Here is a 26,611-nt window from a genome sequence, read left to right as displayed (position 1 = left end):
GGTAGGAAAGGGGCTCACCCAGCCCAACACAGCCGGGTGAAACCACTCTGGATTTTGCAAAACCAGGCACCTCGGGACGGCTCTGTTTCCCGTAGAGGGGGGGGGGGGTCTCAAGAGGCCTCGTGCTTTTAGAAAAATCTTCTGTGTGTTCCCTTGCTATCACGGGGAAAAAATGTCCCCTGGGAGTGATGCATTGGCCAGGGCTTGTCCTTCCTTCGACCTCACGCTGAGGCACATCTTTTTTTTTTTTCCATTTCAGTACGGAAGAGAGACGGAGCAGCTGAACAAGCTTAGCAGAAACGATGGGAGGCAGAACCTCTTCTCCTTCGATCCTGAAGTCCAGGTCATTTGCCTTCTGCAGCCGGAGCATCCCGGCTCGCCTTTGCCCTGAGGAGTAGCCTTTGCATGGCGGTTGATAGACAGGGCCCCGTTTTCTTGCATGCCTCCTCAGCCAAAAACTCTGCTAAGAGCCGCTTGCAGGGGTCGGGCCTTGGCTCTGAAAGCCATTCGACAAATGTTGGGGTCGGAGGGTGGAGACCAGAGTGAGTGAGTGAGTAAGAGAGAGAGAGAGAGAATTTACCCTTGACTTCTGTACCATTTCATTTACTTATTTTTCCTTTGAAAACCTTCAATTTTACTCGAGTAGAAAGAATCAAATTGTATTCTAAGGACAGATAGGATGGATACCTACCTACCTACCTACCTACCTACCTACCTACCTACCTACCTACCTACCTACCTACCTACCTACCTACCTACCTACCTACCTACCTATTTCTATTTCTTTCTTTTTTCTTAGAGGCTCGATTTCTCTGGCATAGAGCCGGACGTGAAGCCTTTTGAGGAAAAATGCAGCCAGCGCTTTCTGGTGAACTGTCACTCCTTGACTTTCAACCTCGTCGCCCACTTGAACGACCACGCAAAAGACCCGCCCACAAATGTAGGTTTCAGGCCACCATTTTGGCAAAGCACTCCGAAGGGCTTCCCCTGTTTTGGAAGCACATCTAGGTTGTTGTTTTTTTAGAAGGATCATGTATATCTTCTGCAACAGATTTGGCCAGGTTGATGGAGGACAAGGCGTTCCAACCTGGGGTCTCCTAATTATGTTGGGTTGCAACACCCAGATTTCTCCAGAGGGTGTTCCATAACCAGCTAAAGGTTTCTGGGCATTGTAGACCAACATAATTAGAAGACCCCAGGTTGTAGACTGACATGGGAGGAAGCAGATATTAAGTATATTTATAACTATTGCCTTTCCTGCAATCTGATTGTCCTTTTGTCGGCTGGGGAATTGCTCCAGTGGAGAAGCCCTACAGCTGGACCAAAACGATACAGCTTGGGCACGGATTAGGGTTGGGTTGGAGCGCATCTCCCCATACGTCATGGGATCGCTTGGAAACAGGTCACATCGGAAGTCTCCACCAGCGGTCCAAATTACGATCTGTTTCCCTGAGATAACGAGAAATCTGTCCTTTCAAACTTGCCAGGTGGAGCCGTTCTTCCTCAGCCTCGCGTTGTTCAATTTGAAAAGCTGCTGCAAGATTTCGGCAGATTTCCACGTGGACTTGAATTCCCAGCCTGTACGGGAAATGCTGCCTGACCTTCCCACCCAAGATGCTGGAAGCCACCCTGCTCACGGCCGCTTCTTCCATGGAATTCCTGAATCACGCTTGTGCTACATAAAGCAGGTAAGGAAGGATAAGAGTGAATGTAAGGAATCACAGCCAAAAGCCGGTGTCAACGGTGCATCATAAGAACCAGAAGCAGGATGATACACTGCAGGGGTATCTAGTCTAGATTTTCTAAGGTCTACTGACATTTTCTAGCAACTTGGGTTCCTCTTGGCACTACAGGTTAAGATACTCAACCTACTGAGACTATTTAGTATTGGTGGTGGTGGTGGCAGTTAGATTTATACCCTACTTTTCTTGAGGGCCAGAATCCTCTTAGACTTGATCCAGGTTCTGCTGAACTTGCTGGACTAACCGATGAGGTGCCAGGGCCCATCGGAGGGGGCAAATAAAACAGGTCTCCCCCAGAAGATTGCTTCACACCTGTGTCCTCTTCAGTCTGTTTTATAGCTTCTGATGCTCTGCTCCTCTTTTCCTTGAAGGGGGTCTTCTCTGTCACAAACCCACACCCAGAAATCTTCCTGGTCATCCGGGTGGAGAAAGTTCTTCAAGGAAGCATCACGCATTGCGTAGAGCCCTATATCAAGAACTCTGACCCCATAAAGGTACGCCAGACGAGTTATGGGTCTGTAACGCTGTACGGCTGGATTGCACCTGTTTACCAGGGTAGGAGGGGAGGAGAAAAGCCAAGTTCAATCATAGGCACCCTAAACTGAAGCCACCCTGCTCTGGGCATGTGATCGAAGACAAGACAATAAGGCTGGGAAAACTGGAAGGCAGCAGGAAAAGAGGAAGACCAAGGACAAGATGGAAGGGCTTGATTCTGGAAGCCACAGGCTTGAGGTTCCAAGACCTGAGCAGGGCGGTGGAGGACAGGACATTTTGGAGGTCAATAATTTGTAGGGCTCCCACCCAGGCAACGTGCCTTTTTAAAATCTCTCCTTGCATTTTTGACAATGCTCTCCTCGGCCAACAGCACGGTGGAGGTTCCTCTTTTACCCTCAGGGGATGCAAGAGGTGAAAATGGTGTTGTGTTGTTCATTCGGTTTGGGGTGTCAGAGGTCAGTCCAGTTTGAGGGCAAGCCCAGCTTCTAGACCTCGCCAGCCTGTTGGAAATCTTGCCGCTTAGCGGAGAGCTCTGATAGTTTTTGCCAGCCAGGCCCTTAGACCCTTCCCTCTTCCTCAGACGAGCTAGATGGGCTCGACCCACTGTTCTTCCTTCTTTCCTGCCTTCCAGACGGCACAGAAGGTCCACAAGCTGGCCAAAGTGGTGTGCAGCCGGCTTGGACAGTACAGGATGCCCTTTGCCTGGGCTGCCCGGTGAGTGTGTGTCGGATGCTCTTGGCCTCACTTTCCTGTCTCGGCTGCCGGGATGTCTTAGTGGGGCAAAGGGGAGCCGGGAGCCTGGGAGTGGTGCCGGGCAGGTTGAACCGGTCCGGGGAGTAGGGGGCTCAGCAGAGGGAAAAGTCGGGTACACTTTTAGCCCATAAACTTCAGACCATGTTGCTATTAAGGTTTGAATTTCCAGGAGCTGGTCAGCTTTTTCTTTCTTTCTTTCTTTCTTTCTTTCTTTCTTTCTTTCTTTCTTTCTTTCTTTCTTTCTTTCTTTCTTTCTTTCTTTCTTTCTTTCTTTCTTTCTTTCTTTCTTTCTTTCTTTCTTTCTTCCTTTCTTCCTTCCTTCCTTCCTTCCTTCCTTCCTTTCTTCCTTTCTTTCTTCCTTTCTTTCTTCCTTCCTTCCTTCCTTCCTTCCTTCCTTCCTCCCTCCCTCTCTCCAGTTTTATATTACAGTATTAGAACACAATATTTCTTATTTTATTTGTTGTGAGCCACCTTGTATTTAATTTTAATACTAAATACAAATACTAAAAATAACTTTAAAATAATATCCAATGAAACAATGGTCGCAGTAGTAATCTAGTGCTTGTGCCCCTACATCCATTAAAAGTCCTGCTCTTAACATATGATCAGTTGCTCAATAACCTGAACAGAAAAGTTCTTTGCTTGGGCAGTGGTCTCCCCCAAAACATGTTCCTGATAGGTCCTGCACACACACACACACACACACACACACAGAGAGAGAGAGAGAGAGAGAGAGAGAGAGAGAGAGAGTTTGCTCACCTCAGCAAAAAATTGCTGCACTCTGTTGGGTTGGACCAGCTTCAGATCTAGGAGAAGGTCAATCTCTTTCTTCATTGCTTCCAAACGAATGCCAGAAGATCCTCAGGCAAAAGGCACCCTCTGGCAACCCCATTAAATTGTCCTTTGCCTCAAAGGCCACCCTCACCCACCCCCCATCTCGTTTCCTTGGCCGTGTTGGCTGCTGCACTGAGGACATGGCAGTCCCAACACATCTGGAGAGCACAAGGTCGTCTCCTGGATCCCTTCGTTGGTCATCTTTGTTTGTAAAGTACAATGCCCCAAGTGCGTCTGCTTTTGCTCGTAAAGCAGGTGGCCCTAAGGCAAAGTGAAGGGAACGCAGAGAAGTTTCAGGGAGACCAGCTCAGTGACTCGGAGCTGTTTCTTCACCTGCCTTCTGTAAAACCCCCCTTCTCTCTCTCCAGACCTGTCTTCAAAGATTCCCAAGGCACTTTGGACCTTGAAAGCAAATTCTCCCCTCTCTACAAACAGGACAGCGGCAAGCTCTCAACGGACGACCTGCTGAAACTCTTGGCGGAGTATAAGAAGTAAGTGCTCTGGAAATGGCCGGCGTAAGCCTGCCAAGACGCAACAGCACTCAGGCCGTGGAAAGCTTGTCCCAGAATTTTCATCCAAGGGTCTTCCAACCTAGTTAGTTGCCTTCACCGATGGTTCTGGACTGTGTCCGGTTCTGGACGTCATCCCTGCCGAAGAAGGCTGTTGATAAGCTAGAAGCAAGGCAGAGGTGGGCAACCAGGACGCTGAAGGGTCTGGAAACCAAGAAATAGGAGGAACCGTTGAGTGAGGTGTAAATGTTTAAACTTGAAAAGAGGAGAATGAGAGGCATAGGATAGCTATTTCCGATATCTGAACTATTTTGGGGGAAACTGGAGCAAACTGGTTTTCTGGTACTCCAGAGGATGGGACGTAAACCAGACCACAAGAAAAGAGGTTCTGTTGGTTGACCACCTCTCGGGGATGCTGGAGATGGTGGGTTTCTTGTGTCCAGCTGTGGATTTCCTCTAGAAGAGTGCAGATTGATATTTTTGGACAATAGCCCCCAGAATTATCCAGGCCACCTGCCCAGGAATGCAACTGACGTCTCATTATTAAGTAGCAATGTGCTGCCTTGACTTGACTGATTTTGCTTATGCAGACATAAGTCAGCAATAGGATTCTGGCCAGTAAATAAAGTAACAGAGGACTAGATCCAGTTGTAAGTTCCAGTTCTCAACGTGAGTAGACCCACTGAATAAATAGGACACGTTTAGTCAACAGATCAGTAAATGCTATTGATTCAGCAGGCTGAAATAGACTTGACTCCAGCTTTAGTCAATAGAAAATAAGGTAGAACCTAGCTTTTAATACCCATTGTGGAGCAATGGATAGAGTGATGGACTAGAACCCAGGAGACCTGGGTTCAAATTCCTGCTCCATCATGGAAACTCACTGGTGGGTGGAACTGGTAAAACCAATCCTTGAACATCTCACTTACCTTGAAAACCTCATTAGGTTTACTATAAATTGGTTCCACCTTGACCATATATAATACATAACAGTCCTTGACTTGATTCACGTGTAACAGTGTAGACGAAAGGTTCCTATGAGCCCGTGTTTCTCCACTCTTGGTATGAATAACCGTTAACCAGCTTTGGTGCTACATCAATGAGTCCCAGCCATGTATATGCACATATACGCACACAATCACAAACATCTCTCCCTCCCTCCCTTGTCTCCTGCTGTGCTGAAGTTGAATCCGGTATTTCATGTTTGTTGCAAACCCCCGTGTGCCTTTAGGGCTGTGGAAGAGGAGTGTGCTACTCCAATCCCAGCACAGAGGAGGAGCTGAGGGAGAGAGGCCTTCTGCCAAAGATTCAGCCGTGTGATGCTAAACCAGAGTTTGCAGGATTGGGAATGTTACGTCTGTAGCAACTGGCTTAAGTTCTGTAGAAATCCATTCCGTTTACAGTGTGGTTGTGCTGGTTACATACTGGGCTTCTGAGTGTGACTTAATGTTTCCGAATTCGTCGATTGTCATTTTCTGTTGTTCTCATTTTGGGCACCGTTTTCATGGCTTTCTAGCTAAACAATATTCTGATTTTTTTCCCCCTGTTGTTGATGGCATTTTCTTCGTTGGTTTGTTTCCTTTCTATACAGACCAGAAAAAAACAAACTGCAAGTAATACCTGGCCAGTTAAATATTACCTTAGAGTGTGTTCCCCCAGACTTCTCAAGTAAGGAACTCCTTTTTACATAAGCTTTTAGCCGTGTGAGTTGTGCTTGGTATCCACCGCCCACCCCACTTTTTAACAGAATTATGTGTGGATATGTTTAACATCTCAGCCATAGTTTAATTGGTTCAGCGGATCATTTGTAGCTGCATTAATTAGTGTGACGAGAGTCTCAGACCTAGTTGGAAAAACTTGCTAAAGAAATACAGTCTTGCTGGCTTCTCTCTATACTTGCCTTTCAAAGCTTAAGCATGTGAGCTTATGGTGTTAATCACTGTGAATTTGACATCCTTGCTTACTGTTAAGCATAGTTATTTGTAGCAGCAAATCATGGTTGGGGGGAACCAACATGCTAAACTATGGTTTGCCTGTACATTTGTGATCCCAGCCAGTGTTAAGAGGATAGAGCTTGGTTTCTGCCAACTGTGTCTGGGTTTTAGGTCCGTCCAAGGCCGTTATGAGCTAAAGATCTATTTTGGGGGTCAAACTGAATGGTGCTTGGATCCCACCCTTGGCCTTTGCTTGCCCCCAGACTGCATCACCGCCTCTTACGTCCCCATCAAGCCCTTTGAGAAAGATGACCCGGGCCGCGGCATTGCGATGGAGGTGGAGGAGTTTGTCCCGGACGTTGCCAAGTACTGCCACCCCTTCACCATCTACAAAAACCAACTCTATGTCTACCCTTTGCACTTAAAGTATGACAGCCAGAAGACATTTGCCAAGGTGAGCTCGGAACGGACGGGTAGGGGTGGAGTTGGGGCTTGCTTTTCAGTGCGCGTGAAGTTCTTCTGCTGACTGAGTCGGGACATGGAATCCGGAGGCAGCCTCGCAGGAAACTCATTTATTAGGAAGGGAGGGACGTGCCTTCTCCTCTTCTAAGCAGGTGGAAGGGAAGTATGGTGTAGTCACATGGTTAGAATGGTGGACCACCGCTTGGTTGGTCTGAGTTCAAGGATGTGTATATATGTGTGTGACTTCACTTACTGTATTTTTCCATGTATAAGACTATACTTTTGTCAAAAATCTTTAGACTAAAAATTGAGGGTCGTCTTATACACGGAAGTAAGCTGAGGAGAGAACAAAAATAAGTGGAGGGGAAAGCGGGGATCAAAGCGATCCTGCAGCGTTTTGATCCCTTTCCCCCCACCCTTGCTAAGCCCCACTTAGATTTCTTAATTTTAGATTAGAAAAGTGGGGGGGGGGGTCTTATACATGGAAAAATACGGTATCTGCAGTCTGAAACTACATCTAAATTATTAACAGGGGGAAAATGTATTTACCACTAGAGGGAGCCAGTTCTGGTAATACATGATGAAAATAGTTTTCTTTTCTGATTTTTAAATTTTTATTTTACTCTACTTTGGATGGTGTTTGCTATTATCTGCAGTTTTCAGCATCCATATCAGTTTGCAATATTAAAGCACAACTGAATCAAATTGTTTTTGGTTCAGTTGTGCTTTAATATTGCAAACTGATTGAATGCAATATACTTTTGCATTATGATTTCTTTTATCATTGTTACATTAAGCTGGTTGTGTGCTGTCTGGAGTCCCAGTTAGGGGGAAAGGCAGGATAGAAACAGACATAAATGAACAAATAAATCATGTTTCTGGACCCAAATATTCTCCTCACGGCCTGTTGCTGTTCCAGGCAAGGAACATTGCTGTCCGTGTGGAATTCAAAGACTCGGATGAAGGCGAGGCCAAAGCTTTAAAGGTAAGTGCCCAAGCAGGGCCCATGTGGGGTGGCCTCACACCAGGACCATGTGCAAGAGATTGAGATTGATCTGAAATAAAGTGTCCGGGTATCTCCCGCAACGCTTCGGACTCATTGGGGTCCCTGTGAGAAATAATCACATGGCTATTTCATAATGGATGTGACAGTTTCCCCATGCTTTGAAGCTGGAGAGAATGCACACTGCTATAATCACTGTACACCACTGTCTTTTAGGGGCTCTCTCCTCACCCATTCCCATTGTCTCTTGCAGTGTTTATATGGCAAACCTGGGGGCCCTCTCTTGACGTCAAGTGCCTATGCTTCTGTGTTGCATCATAATCAGAGCCCCGAATTTTATGACGAGGTGAGAACATTTGGACACTTCCCCTCTGCTGCCTTCCAGCTAAAACATACCCTAGCAGGCATTACTGTGGGCTGTCATTCTGTGGAAGTACAGAAAAAGCAGCAGAACTGGCTTAAAAATAGCCACCTGAGCCGTGCGCTATAGCGAAACAGCGCTAAACAGGGCAGCTCTTTACGCGGAACGACTGTAAAATTAAACAAAAGGAAGATAACCGAGGAAGGGAAGGGAAACAGAGGCAGGGAGAAACAGGGAGCACGTCCTGCTGTTGTTATTTGATATGTTGAGCCTTTCTGGTGGTTGTGAATGGGGACTAATTCATTGAGCGATCAGTTCATTGATTGATGCTGCCGCTGGGCTGACAAATGAGAATCTGAGAAAGGTGATGGGAGACAACTCCAGGTATTCCAAGAAGCAGTAGAGGAAAAGGGCAGGCGGTCAAGACAAGAGGAAGCTTGTCTGAGTGAGGATGGTGGAGAGATTAGAGGCAAAGAGAGGTTGCAAGGAAATTGTGGGTCTTCTGTGTGTATGTTTTAAGAGCAGCTTAAAATGCATTTTGGGGAACTCAGATTCAGCCTCGTTTCCGTCTCGTGACGTCCTTTGTAGATCAAAACTGAACTTCCCATCCACCTCCATCCAAAGCATCATTTGCTCTTCACCTTCTATCACGTCAGCTGCGAAATTAACGCAAAGGGGACGGCGAAAAAGCAGGACGCGGTCGAGACGACAGGTACACTCTCTCACTTAATCTGACCTACCTCGCAGGGTTGTGGTGAGGCAGAGGAAGAGACCTGTGTCTGCTGCTTTGAGCGGATTGGAGGGAAGGCAGAACATTGATGCAAATAACAAACAGCCCCATGGCAACGATCCTGTGTGATCTACCAGCAACCCAGCAATCTTGCCTGCTCTCCCACCTGTGTCGTTGCTGTCTCCTCAGTGGGTTTTACCTGGCTTCCATTACTGAAGGATGGTCGGATCATCACCGCGGAGCAGCACTTGCCTGTTTCGGCCAATCTGCCGGCTGGCTACCTGAACGCCGGGGACACCGAGGCACGAAAAGTAAGGAAGACAAACACAGAGATGTCAGGGGTGTAGACGGCGTGTGACTTGTGTTAATAGCTGTGTATTTCTCATGCCTCCAGCTGGAATTCCAGACAGCTTGAGCAACTACATCCGTGTTCAACATGTCAGCTTATAAACATCATCCTTTCCTTTCAAGGAGGGGTTCTAGTCCTCATGGTGTTGCTCTCTTGTACACATGCACAGATTTTTCAGGGCTGAAATCCATCATGAAAGAGGGAAGTAGCGCACCGTCGTTTCTAAAACAGAAGCTGGGTTTGGGGTCAGCTTTCTTCCCCGTAGATCCCTTTTGGTCTGTGGTCTGTCTGCCGCCCGTACTGGCAGATGCCCGGGTTCAACTGCTCTGGAAAAAGGCTGCCCTAAACCCCCATCTGGGCAAAGCTTGCCCTACGAAGCCAGGGAACACATTTCAGAATCCCTCCTTGTTTTTCTCATTTTTGCAGCAACCAAGTGTGGACATTAAGTGGGTCGATGGGGGGAAACCCCTCTTCAAGATCAAGCTCCATCTGGAATCGACCATTTACACCCAAGTAAGTCCGGCTCTGGTGGAACAGGTGGAGCTCGGTGGGTTGGAGTGCTGGGTGGTGACGCCAGGAGCTTGACTCCTCCAGAGCCGGGAGTTTGAATCCTCCCTGTGCCTTCCCACCCCCTCCTGGGAGAGGGGCCAGTCAGGATCATCCACAGCATGTTGTGGATGATGGGTTTGCTGTCCCTGCCAGCTGGTAGTCCCTGGGTTTCACCAGAAGGACAGGCTGGAAAAACCACTTCAGACTATTTGACATCTGGAAAATCCCAGGAGGGTAAGCCAGAGGTTGAACCTGACTTCATAACTCATGGCTGGGATTCAGTAGGACTTAACCTTGCCTTGAAGAAGGTGTAAACATTGATGATGGTTATCCAACTCTTGTCAGGAGGCAATGAAAAAGATAAGAATGAGAGGCAGGTGTCCCCCCCCCCCATGTACAAGCGTGCAAAGCCTTTGTGCAACTCAAAAGAGGCATTTTATGCCAAAGGAAGGTTTCTAAAGGGCCGTTAGATGTTTCAACTTCAGGAGGCATCTTTAAAATGGAAGAAGCTGCATGTGAACGTTTTTGCTCTCCTGTAGGCCCCTGGAGGTCTTGCCCTTTGGTCTCCCAGATGTCTGGGACCTCAGCTCTCAGATGACTCAGAGAGCGTGGCCAAGGGTCACAGATTCTGGGGGTGAAGTAGAAGAATTAGTACAACACCTAAGTGTGTGACGGAACAGAGTGCCAGAAGAGGACGTGGTTACATTTAGATCAAGTGATGGAGGAAACCATTCTCCATGAACAGAGAGTGCAACTTCCATGCTCTGAGGCAGTGCAACTCTTGAGAGGAAATCTTGCTGGGAAAAGGCGGTGCTTGGAGAAGTTCCTTTTAAAGAGGATCATTCCCAGAATCCTCCGGGCTACCATAGCCACAGGCCATGCTGTCTAATGCAAGCACAGACCAAAAAAAGTAACTTTTCAAACTGATGTGCGGGGAGAGGGGAGAGAAAGGGGAATAGGCTGAGTTGCTTTCTCTTGCCTTTCAGGACCTCCACCTCCATAAATTCTTCCAGTATTACCAGACGATCCAGACGGGGGCCAAAGAAATCCCAGGAGAGCTTGTTAAATATTTGAAGGTAAGCTTTAACTGCAGGAATCGTGTGCACACTTGTCAACATCCCTGAAAGAAATTGGACTAACTGGGAACATGCACAAGTGCAAGACTCAGTCCTTCAGTGGGTCTACTCTAGTCAGGAAGAAACCATTGACTTTTATGATCACAGTGGCTTCATCTCAGGAACTCCAGCTTATCCTACGCGTGCCTTCTGTGTGTGCTGTTTTTTTTTTTCCCCTCAGTGTTTGCACGCCATGGAGATCCAGGTGATGATTCAGTTTCTGCCTGTGATTCTGACACAACTCTTCCGAGTCCTCACCCACCGGACGCAAGAAGAGGAGGTGGCTGTCAACTGTGCCATGTAAGTGTTGGACCGGGCCAGCCTACCCATCAGAGACATCCCAATCATTGCACTTCATGAAGCTGTTTTTAATGTGTGCTCTCGAGCCGATTCTGATGGATGGGGACCCTTTCCAGGGTTTTCCAGGGAGAGAAGCGCTTTACCCTTCCCTTCCACTAGTGGGCACCCTTGGGACTGTGCAGCTTGCCCAAGGCTACCCAGGCTGGCCTTTCTCCCTGGAAGGACCAGTGGGGAAGGAGACTCTGCAATCAGAGACTTACACCACTGAGCTACCCAGCCAGAATCCTCTCCAAACTAGCCTGTGTTTCCCCAAAGATTCCTTTTGGGGCTCAACAATTGTGTTAACGGCTCATAACACAAGGACAGCCCTGATTTGGGGGAGTAGCAGAAGCTAAGATGGGAAATGTCCCCACTCCGGTTTTTGTTCCGCAGGGTTCTCCTCCATGTCGTATCCAGATGCCACGAGGAAGGCCTCGAACACTACCTAAGGTCTTTCATAAAGGTGAGAGGCCCAGTTCTGGGGGAGAAGACAGAACATAAATTCAAATAAAATAAATAATAATAATAACAATCCCTAAACCCTAAGCGTGTTCTCTGTCATAATAACCCAGCATGCTGGGAAAGGGGAGACCCGAAAGATGATGGGAAATGCGTCTGTGCCTCTTTTCCAGTATTGCTTTCGCCCTGAGAAGCCCGCTGTGCCACAGGCTAAGATGACCCACGAAATCTTGGCCGTCGCGATGGCCACCATTCTCAAGCAGTCTGCGGATTTCTTGGCCATCAATAAGATGCTGAAGGTGAGGAAGGACAAAAAGGACGATGGGTATGGCTTACATTGCAGCACCCACTCTGCGTCCGTGGCCGCAACCACGCCCTCTCTGCTCCGTTCTCCACCCGCAGAACGGGAATGGCTGGGATTTCCTCTTGTGGCCGTGTGTAACTCCCTTTCTCTCGCTTTGCCTCAGTATTCCTGGTTTTTCTTCGAAGCCCTGGCGAAGTCGATGGCGATGTACCTCCTGGAGGAGAACAAGATTAAGGTAAAAGGCAAAAGCAGACAGATCAGGGCTGGCCGATCGTAGCCGGATCGTGCCTCTTGCAGACTTTGGCAAGGCTTCCTTTTGTCAATGAGAGGCCCATCTGGCACGACCGGGGTGGCCACCTGAGGCCCACCAGATGCATCTGGACTGCAGCTCTTGTAAACTCTCCTCACTAGCTGGTCGTGTCTGCTGGGGTGTGTCAGCCACAAAAATGTTTGGAGAGCCACGGTACAGCTGGTCCCATTCCCCCCCACCCCCATTTCACCAAGAACCATCCTGGGTTGCCTGTTCATTTCTGGGCTCAAATCAAGATGCTCTTACTTCCCTTTACAGCCCTCAGTGGCTTTGGGACCTCAGTAGCTAATTGCATGCCTCTTGCTGAGCACAAGACCCATTCTGTAGGCTGACGGTTATGGGTTTGTAGGGGGTCATATTCTGTGAATCGGGAGGCGCTGAGTTCTGCCACTTTCCATCCTTCAGCTCCCCAGAGTTCAGCGTTTCCCCGAGTCATACAATAACGTCTTGCACTCCCTGCTCCTCGCCATCATCCCCCATGTGAACATTCGTTACAGCGAAATCCCGGAGGAGTCGAGAAACGTCAACTTCAGCTTGGCCAGTTTTCTCAAGGTGGGTGGCCTTTCCCCACCACCTCCCCAGGCCTGACTCAGAATGTATTTCCTATAGAAATGGTGAGAGTTTGATCCTCGGTGAGACCGGTGGCGTCAGCAAATTTGGAGCGACGGGTAGGTTTCTGGTAGCCTCGTCCCAGAATTCGGAAGAATTCGTTTGGGGTGACGATTCCCAGGAAGGCTTGCTTAGAGAGACCCCACGCTGGTTGGGGTGGAATCTGGAGGCGGTAGTCCAAGAACAAGAGGAAGTTGCTTGTAATCCATGAAAGATGGCATCGGGTTGCTTTAGAGATGCCGTGTGACATTGTCTTGAATTCATTGAAGGAGAGGCAGAATACAAATGGAGGAGGAGGATTATCATTATAATAATCTGTATTGAGTCTGCTGAGCCCTTACACTGGCTTTGGACGTATAAGGACCACTGGTTGAAAACTCTGGGTACTTCAGAATTATAACCCAGTCCATCATGCTATGAATAGTCTGGGTGCATTTTTCGTGGGGGGGGGGCACCTCTTCATGGTGCCTGTTCTTGATGTCTTTCCCAGCGATGCTTGACGTTCATGGACCGGGGGTTTATCTTCACCTTGATCAATGACTACATCTCCGGATTCAGTCCCAAAGATCCCAAGGTAAGAAAAATTCATGGAAGCTGTTGGGATGGTAGGAAATAGGTAGCTTCCTGTCTCATACTCTGTGTATATGTGTTTCTCTCTCATCTTAAATCCAGGTTCTGGTGGAATACAAGTTCGAATTTCTGCAGACCATTTGCAACCACGAGCACTACATTCCTTTAAACCTCCCGATGACCTTTGCCAGACCAAAGCTTCAGCGGGTTCAAGGTACGCTCTCTGCCTGGTGGCTTAAAAGATTTTGCATTTTGTCCTTAATTCCCATATACTGTAATATTTTAACACATTTCTTTGGTTTGTTTAAGAGCTTGAAGTTAGGACATATCCGATAGCATCAGAGTTTGGGGAAGTTATTTTCTGCACGACTGCTCTCCTAATTCCTGGTCAGTATGGGCCATGAGATTATTCATAGGATGATGGGAGCAGTCATCCAAAAGGATAATTTATCCAAGTTGTGGATAAGACTTCCAGAGAAATCCAGCAAAACAGTTCAGTCTTTTGTGCCACTTTAAAGACTTAAGATTTCTTTTGTCGTAATGACATTTCATTGATTTGTATCTACCTCCCCACAAACAGGAGGGGGGGGAATAAAATCAAAATGTACTAGACTAAGTGGATGCAACTCTCATTATAATCAAATCTTGCTCGCCAGAATGCTACTGTTATTCATCTGGCTAGTTTCAAAAATACACGGTAAATTACACTTTGCCCTTCAAAAGTCTGTACTTGAGACAGCTGAGTTTCACCTTGTCCTGCTTCGGATTCGTCCTGCTTCTAAAACTAAAAAAAGCTCCTAAGCTCGCCTCCTGTTGTCAGTACATTCGTCATGTCACATTAACTAGGCTAAATATTTGTCTCTTATATCTTACAAATCCCCTTTTGTTTCCTTCCACACATTAATCAGATTTCTTTTCCACGGTTCTGGAACGATTCACTTCAGTAGGTATGTTGGGGGGGGGGAATTTGTTCGCTGGAGTTAACACCCCCCTATTAAATCAATCCCAACTTTGAATCAACTCATTTTTGCATCTTGAAAATATTTAGCAAAGCATAACATGCAGCACAGCTTCCAAAACTGATCACCCGATATGATTTCTGTTAAAACTGACCAAGATTTGCTTCTTCTGTGCACTAACACATTTTAGTATCTCCTTCCTGCTTTTGCTGACTGAAAAGAGACACTGAGCTTGAACATCTGGAGCAGCAGAGAGAAACACCTGGGTGGCCTCATTTCCCCTGGATTCCACCCAGAGCCAATCAGATTTCAGGATTCTTTGAAGCTGTTCTATAAATCACTGTTCTTGAGAGTCTTGCACAAACGCCAAGCTGGGGCGGAGCATGAACTGTAGATGAGCCGTCTGTAGTGGTGGTTGCCATAAACATTCAGACTGAACTCAAAGGACTTTATTCATCATACACACCCCAGAATCCCTCCCTGTTCTCTGAGGCAAATGGGAATTGTAGTCCAATGCACATCTGGAAGGCTAGCCTTGCCCATGCTTGTGTAGGCCAAGCACTACAGAAATTTCTGTCTTGCGAGGAGAAAAATAGTGCGTTGCTGTGAAGGGGAGGAAGATTGCTGCCTGCTCAAGTATGCTTTTTTTGCACACTGAAAGTTCAGAGTGTCGTTAACATTGGGTGGAAAACATCTCTTCCCAAGACACTAGATGGAGGAGGTGGGGTTTCACTCCACGGGCTTGATTCAATCTAGAACCTCGAACAGGGGCGAGCAACCTTTGTTGATCTGCAAGCCCTTTTCCTTGTCTTGGGATGTTCCGGGGACCCTGCAAACCCCGGGTGAAACTTGCTTCTCTGAAAATGCCATTTCCAGGGGTTGCTGGAATGGCAAGTGCCTTGTTAAAAAAATAAATAAAACCGCTCCACTTCTAGAGGTGATCCTTCCATTGCTTAAAAACATTTTTAAAATGAGGAAATGGCTGGCAACTTCTGGTGGGGCTGTAGGGGGGTGCAGAGTTCCCACCCCTGGCCTAGAGAGACACCCTGGCCTGATATAGGGCAGCTTTGGACATCCGCTCCAACTGGGGATGACCCGGGGATTTCTCAGTTTGGCGCCAGGCAACACATGATATAGAAGCCTGAGAACATATTTGGGAGGAACCATGGCTGGCCAGAAGAGGCAGCGCTGGCGTAGACGGACAGAGAGCCTTGCCTGGCATCAAGCATCATCCGGCGCGCCTCATGGCTCTTTTACAGCAGATGAAATTGAGGAACAAGGCTGACCCAAACTTCTTTCAGAAGATTTGCAAATGAGGCCAATCCACGGATGGCGTGGGTCTCAAATGCAGAGCACTAGGTGGTCTGGAACCACAAATCCCAGAATCCCCAGCCAAGACAAACAAGTCAAGACTTTTGGTCATTGTAGTCCAAGAATGTCTGGAATCCCACATTTGGAAACCACTGCACAGATGGGTCCCTTTCACTCGTAGCTTTCATCCCTTGCTCAGATTTCACCTCTTCATTTTATCCTTCCTTCTCACACACTCTTCTTCCCCTCCCCTGATGCTTGCGTAAGCCTCCTTCTTTTCTGCCTGTCTTAGTCTGCTTTAAGCAAATCAACCAGTGGCAACCCTTAACCTTTGGAAGCTCTGCCAAGAGTCTTCTGTGAAATTGACTGGACCAATAGTTCCCAACCTTGAATCCCCAGATGTTCTTGGACTGCAACTCCCAGAAGCCTTCACCACCAGCTGTGCTGGCCAGGCTTTCTGGGAGTTGCAGTCCAAGAATATCTGGCTTACCCAAGGCCAGGAACCACTGCACTCAACCATCATCAAATCCCTTTGTGCTTCACTATTCCAGATGCCTTATTTTTTTTAAGCCTTTGTTTTGCTTCTTGTGACAGACATGAATCTGGAATACAGCTTGTCTGATGAATACGGCCGCCATCACTTCCTCGTGGGCTTGCTCCTGAGAGAGACATCTGTTGCACTTCAAGACAATTACGACATCCGCTACCTGGCCATCAGTATCTTAAAGAGCCTTCTCATAAAACATGCTTTTGACAATAGATACCAGCATAAGGTATAGTAATTCCTTGGCAATGTCTTTTCAATTAAGAGGAACCTCGTGGTGATTAAAATGCAGTACTGCAGCCAAAACTCTGCTCACGACCTGGGGTTCAATCCCAGGTAGCCGGCTCGAGGTTCACTCAGCCTCCCATCCTTCTGAGGTTGGTAAATTGAGTACCCAGCTTGCTGGGGTGGGTGGGCAGTATGTAGCCTTCATAATTAAATTTTAAACCACCCGGAGAGTTCTTTAAGCACTACAGGAAGGTATATAAGCGCTCTGCTTTTTTGCTTTTGTTTATAATTATCTACACTTCTCTTTTGCTCCATATGAGGGACCACGAATCATCCTACTAACATTTCAACTGTGTAGCTCTAAGTGTCTCAGCATCGAAGTCAATCACTGGTGGACTTTTTTTGAGAGGGGCGGGGTACCAATTCTTCAGCCGTGTCTCTCCTCTCGTGGATGATGCCTCCTCAAGAGACTTCATTTCCGGGTTCCTCCCACCTTCCGCTCGCTCCCTGGTTTCGTTCCCTTCCCTTCTAGTTAGGGAAGAGGGCTTTAAATGTCCGTCCAGCAAGTGCTAACGATGAGTCTCACTCAGTCTAGTAAACAACCAGCCTCACAAGAAAACTCTCACGACCAGCCAAGAACATTATTAGGAATCATGATTTTTTTTAAAAAAAGCAAACAAACTGTGTTGTCTGATAACTTGCAGCAGGCATTGTTTATGTCTGTAATTCTGGGCCAGAATTCCAGGACATTGAAACGACAACCCACCAAAAAAAAAAAAAAATGGGTTCAATGAACTGGAGTTGGAGACGGACTTGTTAATCCCTACAATTTTCTTAAAGGTCCGAGACCGCTGGCTTCATATCCATTCTAAAAAAACGGCTTTAAAGCCCTGTCTTCCCTTTTTAATCCACCTGGCTGACTGCGGTAAGGCCAATTTTCAGAGTGGTCACTGTATTTGAGTATGGGAAATGCTCTGATACAGTCAGATCCGTGTTGTTTTCATGACGTATGAACTAGGTTCCCGCTAAGCTGGGTGTACGCGCTCATGAATCCGCTTCCCTCCATGCAGTGATCGTGTTAGGTTCAGGTGGTGATGGAACCCAGCGTGCGGGATGGCGGGGTCGCGCGCATGCACACAGGGGTGACGCTGCAAGAGAGAGGGGGGCAGAGCCCTGCCCAGTGGGGCTGAAAATTAAAGGGTACATTGCATATGATACATTGCAAATCAACCTAGGGGTTTCTCCCCCTAATCCATATTTTTCTCCTCTGCCACTGGGGCTTCTATGTCTTTGTAATCAAATGCATTCATGGGTTTCGGCCGTGTGATCACTTGAGCCAATATGGAGGGACTCGTAGCTGTTTTATTTGAAGCCACTTCACCTATCTACAGCAGCAACGAAAGAGGCAAGGCAGCAGGGAAATCCTCTCTTCCACAAACCTGGTGTCTGGGCCTGCTTTCCTCTTCTCTTCCTCTTCTATTTCTTTTCTTTCTCTCATTGTAAATCCTTACTGCCTAATACTAGGGCAGCTAGATGATCATAGGGCAAAATAAGAGAGCAAGGTATTGGCAGAAAGAGAGAGAAAGGAGAAAAATATCACTTAGCTCTTCTTTGCAGCTTGTTAAGATAGCTGTGCTGTCGCCATGCCCCTTGCAAATCTGGATGGCCACAGCAGAGCTACCTTAACAAGTGCAAAGAAAGCTTTTAAGTGCCAATTTCTCCCCCTCTCTCTGCTGATTCCTGTGTGGTTGGCTGAAGTGAATCAACCCAGAGAAAACTACCTTTCTTGGTGCGTTCAGATCCATTCACATTTTTCTCATTGTGTAGTCGCACCCTCAACAAGCAGAAAAGCAAAGCAAAAGTATTGTGGCATCCTTAAAGATTTACAGATTTATTTTAGTATGTTCCAAGGTCTCCGTAATTTTCAAAACACGTCTCTCCTATCTCATGCTCACACACAGAGAGCAAGCACAGAAAAACAGCTGGTCTCTCTCCCGAGACATGCATTTACTTTCTGAAAGAGGCTTCTCTTAGTCACTCGTGAGTGGATTTCCTCCTAATTCAGAGTAGTCGAGTTCAGAAGAAGGGTTTTCCTGAGCACCAAAACGGAGGAGGAAATGGTTCAGCTCTGCCTCTTGACTTTCTTTTTAATTTTCAGCCCCATTTCCCCACTGACACAATTTGCATTTAAAAAAAAAAGCTGCAAGAATCCTCGTCAGCCCCTTTGGACAGCCTGGCTCACCACCTCCCCGCTTTTCCCTCTCGTAGAACCAGCAAGCCAAAATAGCGCAGCTGTATCTGCCTCTGGTTGGGATCCTTCTGGAGAACATCCAGCGGCTGGCCGGTCGAGACGCCCTGTACTCCTGCACGACCCTGTCCAATTCTGTGAGTAATCTTTGAAGCATTCGTGTTTCATGTTTCCCAGATATGGAACAGACTCTTTTTTTAAAAAATCAACTGTATGCATTAGGATATTTCCATCGTGGGAAAACCATGCAAGTGGATGATTCTGGAGGCCGGGTGAACGTAGAAGTCTAACTCGGGACGACCGTGGCCAGGGTTCCTGAGGGTTTCTCCAAATAAAAATATCTCCAGTTGAGGAGTTTATGTTGAGCTGTCACAGCTGACAGAGTTATGTTGCAAAAGGCAGCTCTCTGGAGTCTTTATGTTCTTTATCTTCCTGTTTTCCACTAGAGCTCTTCCACCCCCCCCCCAATGCCTTCTCTTTTTTCCTCTCCCCCACTCCAGGCATCCAGAGATGAGTTTACGTGCAACTTTACACCCCCTTCCAACAGATCCAGCCTCCTGGTTGATAAAGATGCACGTAAGCAAATGTTACTCTGGAATCTTTCCTTTCTGGTCCTTTGTGGGATAATCGATATACAATAGGACCCCCGTATCTGTGGGGGTTGGGCTCCAAGTCCCCTGCAGATACTGAAAACAGTGGATAATAGCAAACACTAGGCATAGCATGATAAAAGAAAAGAAAAACCCAGGGAGAAAAAAGCATTTTCACTTGTATTACCAGAACTGGTCCCTAAAGAGAGCCCGTTATGGCAGATTGAAAGTCCTCCTCTGTTTCCTTTTCAGTTTATGGGGCGGCCCTCCCGAATGGCCTCCCCATGAAGAGGGAGGACTCCAAAGGATCTCTCAGCTCCGAAGGAGGGGGCGGCTCTCCAGAACAAGGCAGCACGGGTGAAAATGTAAATCTGCTTTCCACAGCTCTGGAGAACTCAGAGGAGACACAGAGCATACCTCTCTGTTTCTGCGCGGGTGACGGGGGGGGATCATGTTCAGTCCCAGTCTCAGCTGAAGCAATTCCTGATTTTCAAAAAAGAAGAAGAAGGAGAAGAAGAAGGAGAAGGAGAAGACTCTTTCCAATATCTTGAGGGCTAGCAGGCTTTTAAGCAAAGCAAAGCAGAGGGTGGACAGCCATCTGGCAGGGATGCTTTAGCTGTGCATTCCCTGTGTCATTATGGGGGTTGGACTGGATGACCTTTAGGGCACCTTCTGGCTTCCTAATTCAAAGAAGGCCTGGGGCCAACATTGATGAGGCAATCCCCACCTCAACCCCCAAAGCCTGGGATCTAAACAATTTTAATAAGGGAACCGGGTTGTGTGTGTGTGTCTCTTGTGGGGAGGGGTGGGAAGGCTTGGCTCTGCCCCCCCTCCCAGCTGCCTGTCATAGGGAGACGGGTTGAGAGCCTCCTTGCTAATGATTATAATCCACCCATAAGCGATGACTTCCTTTTGCCCTGCGTGGGTTTAAATAGATGCCGAGGGGTTCCACGCGAAGCAGCATCTCCCAGTTTGGGCGCCTGGACCGGTACGAGATCCGGAGCCTTCTCGTCTGCTATCTTTACGTCATCAAAATGATCTCCGAAGGTCAGTTGTTCTTACATCCATTTCCTACCCCTATGCTTGCAAGTGTGGTCAAACTGTTCAGAGTGCCCCATACCGAGAAGAGCAGGGAAATCCACCTGCTGACAACCACCACCCGGTAATCATTCCTGATGTGTTTTCATGGAGGACACTCAGCCGTGGGTTGCCAAAAAAAAAAAAAAAAAGTGGATCTCTTAGGCTGCTTTCTTTCTCTTTCAGATACCTTGTTAACCTACTGGAACAGAATATCACCCCAAGAGCTGATGAACGTCCTAGTTCTTCTAGAGTAAGTTTTTCTTAATCCTTTATTTTGTGCACATTTTTTAAAAATGGGATAACGGAGTGAGAGAAGGAAGCTGGTGTTTCCCGCCCATAGAAGTCTCCAGGTTGCTAAATTTTGCGCTTCTAAAACTTCTAAACCCATCCATCCATCCATCCATCCATCCATCCATCCATCCATCCATCCATCCATCCATCCATCCATCCATCCATCCATCCATCCATCCATCCATCCATCAAAAAGCTGCGATTTAGTGTAGGGCTAAGCTGTAAGTCACGTCCTTTCTCTTGATGCCTGCTTTTTTAAGGCTTTTCCCCAGCTCAGCATCACACAACATTGCGGCTGTTTCCCCACCTACAGTATTGCTTTTCCCACCGATAAAAGCAACAGTGAGAAGGCGGTTTTGTGCACCAATAAAGGGAGCATGAAAGGGATAAGCAGTGTCGCTTTTCGTTTTTGAAGAAGTCAAGAAGGCGGTCTTCTGCTTTTTCTCTGGTGGTTGTCCTTAGGGGCAGTCCCGTTGCCTGTGGCTTGCGGTGACCCAATGGATGAGCCGTCTCCCAACATGTCCTGTCCTCAACAGTTCCTGCTCATCCCTTGCAAACTCAACCCTGTGGCTTCCTTTATGGAGCCAGTCCATCTCGTATTGGGTCTTCCTCTTTCCCTGTTGGCTTTCACATTTCCCAGCATTGTGGTCTTTTCCAAAGTATCCTGCCTTCTCATGATAGTAGGACAGCCTCAGTTTCAACATTTTTGTGTCCAGAGGCAGTTGAGGCTTGATTTGATCTAGGACCCACTTGTTCATCTTCCTGGCAGTCCAGAATATCCACAAAGCTCTCCCCCAGGACCACATTTCAAACGATTCAATTTTTCTGCTGTCAGCTTTCTTCACTGTCCTGCTTTCACACCCATACGGGTGATCAGAAATACATGAGCTTGGATGATCATGACCTTGGTCTCCGGTGACCCATCCTTGTCCTTGAGGATCTTTTCTGATTCCTTCCTGGCTGCCTTTCTGGGTCTGTCTCCTTCTGACTTACATAAATGACACTAAAAATACTTACATTGTTATGCACATCTAGAGATTCATACTATGTAGATCTATACAGCCCCTTAATACAGATGCTCACTCAAATTATATATGGGTTTTCACTATGTGAAGGGTGAGTTTCCTGATAAATCCGTTGGTTTGCCATTTATTTTAAGGGGGCTTCTGCTCCCACCAGACTCTTTGATCAAAATATTACAGTGCATTAGCCCTCTCCCCCCCCCCCAAAAAAAAATGGATTGTTTTTGACTGCATGCAAAACACAAGGTCAGAATGTGGGACTGCAAAGAAAGCCACAAGCAAATGTTTTATCCGCAAATGAGCCCCACTGCCCTGCAGAACTGCATTTTGAAAGGATCTTGTTGTTTAGTTAAATCTGTCCAGAGGCCCTCGGACCTTCTGTCCTTGCCCAAGGGATTCTGATTTATTATTGCATTTTATTGACCGTAAACTGTAAGCTGCCTCGAGGGCCATTGACGGGTGGCCAAGCAGCATGCCGGATGTTGGGATGTTTGAAATACTCTCCGGGCCGTCCCGCGATGCTTTGCTGCCTGAGGCCGAGCAGAGCAGGCCCGCCCACCTCCCACCTAAGACAAGATGCAGCGAGTGCAACACCAGCGCATTTATTTTGGCCCGTCAAGCAGAACATTCCACCCGTCCCTTCCCCACCTCCAACAAGTTCTGCTGGAAGCCAGAACAGAATAAAACAAAAGCCAAATAATCTTTTTCTGCCTTTTCGTGACCGCCACCACCCCTGAAAATCTGTTGCCTGAAGCAGCTGGCTCACTCTGCCCAGTGACAGAGCTGGGCCTGAATACCGTCGTGCAGGGACGGACAATGTCCCCAAGGTCGGTGGACCATCAGCACCCCTTTGTGAGATCATGGATGGCCGCACATCCCCTCCGACACCCTCAGTCCCCCTTAAATATGCAACTGATGTGAATTGTTCCTTTCCCCTGAAAGGGGGCTTTGCAATTTACCTTGTCAACCCAGTTTCAATATCACTAAGAGCTGTTTTGTTGTTGTTATGTGTTGTCAAATCACTTCCAACTTAGGGTGACCTTGGGAATAAGCCCTCTCCAAAATACCCCGTCCTCAACAGTTCCTGCTCAGGTTTTGCAAACTCAACCCCGTGGCTTCCTTTAGGGAGCCAGTCTGTCTTATATTTGGTCTTCCTCTTTTCCTGCTGCCTTCCTCCTTTCCCAGACTTAGGGTCTTTTTCCAGAGAACTTTGCTTTCTCGCGATGTGCCCAAAGTAGGACAAGTCTCCGTTTCAACATTTTTTTAAACCTCCAGAGGCTGTTCAGGCTTGATTTGATTTAGGACCCGCTTGTTGGTCTTTCTGGCTGCCCAAGCTGTTTGAGGTTGGCCTTAAAAGGACTTCTTTTGGAAACTGGAGGTGGCCGGAGGGCCAGGGTTTGAGGGAATCCAGGAAGGCTTGCCCCCAATTTGCCCACCCCAGCGGGGGCAGGACTCCTCTTATGCCACGAGTTGGAAAACTCTCTTTAAATGTGTTGTGTTTATGTTCCTCAGAAACGTACTATATTTTTATTGATCTCTCTCTCTCTCTCTCTCTCTCTCTTTTCCCCCCCTTTTGTTCCAGAGCGTGTTTATTTCATTTCAGATACATGGGGAAAAGAAACATTGCCAGGTATGATCCATAATAAATAACAAGGAGGGTTTATTGCCGGTGGAGATTTGTGGCGTAAAGAAAGAAAGCCAGCGAAGTCCGAAGACAAAGAAGCCAGCTGAGCCGACTCCGGCCCCTCAAAGAGGGGGCGGGGAAGGGGGCTTCTCTCCATATTAGGTTGGGTAGATTGTCAAGTCAGCAGTGGGGAGAGCAGAAAGGAAAGGGCAAGGAGAGGAGGGGGTTTGGCTACCGAGGGCCTTGAAGCAAACACCCAGCTGAGAAGCCAGGGGCTTCCCAGACTTTGGTAGTAGAAATGTTTGCCTGAAAAACCTCCGTGAGTGGCTTGAATGCCATCCCAAGAACAGGTTGTTTTTTTTAAGGTAATGTGTCTGAAGTCAAGATTTTCTAATCAGCCATTTAAATCTTTTTTTAACTAATGGTGCTTTCAACATTCTCTTCGTTTGGTCCTGTTTCAGTGCTTAAAATCCTAATCGATTGTGATTTTATTCTCCCATTTTTAAAAACATTACTGTACACTGCCTAGTTTTCCTTTATTGGAAGAAATAATATGCCATCAAGTCAATTCTGACTGATGGCGACCCTTTCCAGGGTTTTCCGGGTAGAGAAGACTCAGAAGTGCATTACCCTTCCCTTCCTCTGGGGGGCGACCTGGGACTGTGCAGCTTGCCCAAGGCCGCCCAGGCTGGCTCTTTCTCCCAGGAGGCACAAGTGGGGGAATCAAACTCCCAACCTCTGCAGCCAGAGACCTTAAGCACTGAGCTCTCCAGCCAGCTATTGGAACAAAAGCAGGATACAAATAAAGCAAATAAACAGGTCAACCCTGGCGGCCTCTTGTCTTCTTCAGAGTCCATGATGCTTGGTTGTCGAAGCAGGTGGCCGTTGACCGGAAATCACAGACGATGCCGGCCCTCCGCAGCAGGACAGGCACCATGCAGGCCCGCCTTCAGCACCTGAGCAGCCTGGACAGCTCCTTCACACTCAACCACAGTAGGTTGTCATACAACCAGGAGCCAGGGTGCGGCTCTTATTCCCCTAACCGGACTGCAGGGCTTTGCTCTCTTTCCATTTCCAGAAGGTTCTGGGCATTTTGGCGGCCACGTCATGCATTTCCACCGCAGGCTGACTGTACCTTTTGGGTATTCCCCGAAAGGTGTTTCTGTATCTCAAAACACAGGGTAGAATAAAAAGAAAAGATCGGCGTTGACACGAACACCTTCATGTTCATTTATTCATGCTCATTGTCCTAGTGAATATAAAAAGATTAATTTGATGCACTGGTCGTTAGGTTAGTAATAGGTTAGTAGCGCATTGCATTTCATTTTTTTTTAAAATCCTTTCTAACAACTAAAAATAATCACTCCTCACAAAGTCACTCATTTAAAAAAAGGGAAACAATTATTACTCAGGCTGCCAACCATGCTGAGCATAAAGTTCTAACAAATCGTGGGCAACAGATTAATTATTTGTTTGTATCAAATTAATTCCAAATCTAGGGAAGTGTCTCCCCTCCAAGGGCTCCCCCCCCCCCACTAAGGACTCAGGGAAAAAAGGCTCCTTACTGCCAAGCCCATTTTACAGAACAGATAACGGGCCGTTGAGTCCTGGCTTGGCAGAATGATCTCTCTTCACCTCCTCAACGGGCACAGAGTAGATCCCTGGTGTCAGTTTCCGGACGGTTTTGCTCCTTGCAGGCGCGGGCTCGTCCGAAGCCGACATCCTGCACCAGGCTTTGCTCGAAGGCAACACAGCAACGGAGGTGGCTCTCACTGTCCTCGACACCCTGTCTTTCTTCACCCAGTGTTTCAAGGTAAGCCTCAGGCTTTGGGTAAAATGACCCCGTGGCCTTTGAAAGTGGACCCCACAGAATCCTTGCCGTCCAGGATATGGCGACATACGTAGGTGTCCTTGTTTGTTCTCTCTCTCTCTCTGTCCTTCTACAGAATCAGCTCCTGAACAACGACGGGCACAACCCGCTGATGAAGAAGGTTTTCGATATCCACCTGGCCTTCCTCAAAAACGGGCAGTCCGAGGCCGCCCTGAAGCACATCTTCGCCTCTCTGAGAGCGTTCATCAACAAGGTAGAAGCACGGAGGTTGGCGAGAGGGTGGGGGGGGTTCCTTAAGAAAAAAACAAGGGTCATCCCCCGTTTGACCGCTCGCTATTCCTGCCTCTGTCTGCAAACTCCGCTCCTCCTCCTCTTCTGCTCTAGCCCGTACGTGTGCTCTACATGCACGCATGCATGCTTGAATGTTTGAGCACCACAATTTCGGTTGTACATGTTTCCTCCCCCCAATCAATCAATAAATATTGTGCTCTTATTCGCGGCCGGGAAGCCATCCAAGAAAGGTGGATCTCGGGCTTAACTTAGGGCCAGATCTGCTGCTGCTGCTGAATTCTGCAGTGAGATCTGTTGCAGAGTTTTCAATTTCTGGTTAAATACCTCTAGCTGTGTAGCACGAGTGCAAGGACTCACAAGCCGGCTAGCTTGAAGTTGCCCAGATTAGTCCAGCCCTTTTTCCTATTAACTAGCACTTACAGCCTCAGTAACTCACTCTGAGACATTAATAGGAGGAGAGAGAGAGAGAAAGATTTCATTACTTACCATTGATCAGACCAAACAGCAAACTGACAAACGGGACTGCCTTCAACAGCAGACTCTAAAGAGGGAAAAAGCTCTCAGCAGAGAGGTGGGGCTGTCTTTGAAATCCGAGGAGGGAGGGAAATATTGGTGAGCGCTGGATAGATTGACAAGTCACCCCAGCCCTGAAAGGTCCTTCTGAGCCACACCTACTAAAGGCAGCATCTGAGGTTGCAAAAACTCCTACACAAACCTCCCTTACTCACTCTTTCTGGGCCTCAGTCTTCAGTCACATTTGCAATATGGTGCCAATAATATCAGCCTACCTTAGAGGGCTGTTGTGCGTACTACTGAACTCATGGATGTAAAACATATTATAGGAATTTTGCAGGCTCTGGCTTTTAAAGGCAGAAAAGTGTGGCCCTGTTTTTAACCCTCATCTCTCTGCTTTTCCCAGTTCCCTTCGGCGTTCTTCAAGGGGCGGGTGAACATGTGCGCGGCCTTTTGCTACGAGGTGCTCAAGTGCTGTACCTCTAAGCTGAGCTCGACACGGAACGAGGCCTCGGCGCTCCTCTACCTCCTCATGAGGAACAACTTTGAGTTCACCAAGCGGAAAACCTTTTTAAGAACCCACCTGCAGGTGCGTGAAAGGGGAGAGATGCCAGGGACGGAGAAAGGGAGGGGGGCAGAGAGGAAGGCCAGG

General features: G+C 47.6%; 1 protein-coding gene across 2 annotated transcripts in view; it reads left to right on the top strand.

Moving 5' to 3' along the window:
- DOCK11 (dedicator of cytokinesis 11) overlaps positions 1-26,611 on the top strand; it is a 67,893-nt gene that overhangs the window by 25,861 nt on the left and 15,421 nt on the right. The window contains exons 10-42 of one of the 2 annotated variants that reach the window (XM_072981124.2): positions 260-343; positions 800-940; positions 1,488-1,688; positions 2,114-2,236; positions 2,869-2,951; positions 4,193-4,315; positions 5,925-6,001; positions 6,531-6,721; positions 7,649-7,714; positions 7,986-8,078; positions 8,682-8,805; positions 9,013-9,134; positions 9,599-9,685; positions 10,708-10,797; positions 11,018-11,136; positions 11,569-11,638; positions 11,808-11,933; positions 12,102-12,173; positions 12,654-12,800; positions 13,348-13,431; positions 13,530-13,641; positions 14,336-14,374; positions 16,292-16,470; positions 18,738-18,854; positions 19,218-19,293; positions 19,560-19,672; positions 20,243-20,354; positions 20,571-20,637; positions 23,283-23,330; positions 24,175-24,317; positions 25,022-25,137; positions 25,271-25,408; positions 26,366-26,548. In XM_072981124.2, coding sequence (XP_072837225.2) covers positions 260-343; positions 800-940; positions 1,488-1,688; positions 2,114-2,236; positions 2,869-2,951; positions 4,193-4,315; positions 5,925-6,001; positions 6,531-6,721; positions 7,649-7,714; positions 7,986-8,078; positions 8,682-8,805; positions 9,013-9,134; positions 9,599-9,685; positions 10,708-10,797; positions 11,018-11,136; positions 11,569-11,638; positions 11,808-11,933; positions 12,102-12,173; positions 12,654-12,800; positions 13,348-13,431; positions 13,530-13,641; positions 14,336-14,374; positions 16,292-16,470; positions 18,738-18,854; positions 19,218-19,293; positions 19,560-19,672; positions 20,243-20,354; positions 20,571-20,637; positions 23,283-23,330; positions 24,175-24,317; positions 25,022-25,137; positions 25,271-25,408; positions 26,366-26,548 — 3,666 coding nt within the window. The remainder of the gene's footprint in view (positions 1-259; positions 344-799; positions 941-1,487; positions 1,689-2,113; positions 2,237-2,868; positions 2,952-4,192; positions 4,316-5,924; positions 6,002-6,530; positions 6,722-7,648; positions 7,715-7,985; positions 8,079-8,681; positions 8,806-9,012; positions 9,135-9,598; positions 9,686-10,707; positions 10,798-11,017; positions 11,137-11,568; positions 11,639-11,807; positions 11,934-12,101; positions 12,174-12,653; positions 12,801-13,347; positions 13,432-13,529; positions 13,642-14,335; positions 14,375-16,291; positions 16,471-18,737; positions 18,855-19,217; positions 19,294-19,559; positions 19,673-20,242; positions 20,355-20,570; positions 20,638-23,282; positions 23,331-24,174; positions 24,318-25,021; positions 25,138-25,270; positions 25,409-26,365; positions 26,549-26,611) is intronic. The other variant, XM_072981125.2, reaches the window with a different exon arrangement.

This window comes from Pogona vitticeps, chromosome 11 (assembly GCF_051106095.1).
Source record: "Pogona vitticeps strain Pit_001003342236 chromosome 11, PviZW2.1, whole genome shotgun sequence".
Classification (NCBI taxonomy): domain Eukaryota; kingdom Metazoa; phylum Chordata; class Lepidosauria; order Squamata; family Agamidae; genus Pogona; species Pogona vitticeps.
Note: the sequence above shows the minus strand (reverse complement) of the source record. Positions and strands in the feature narration are given on the sequence as shown.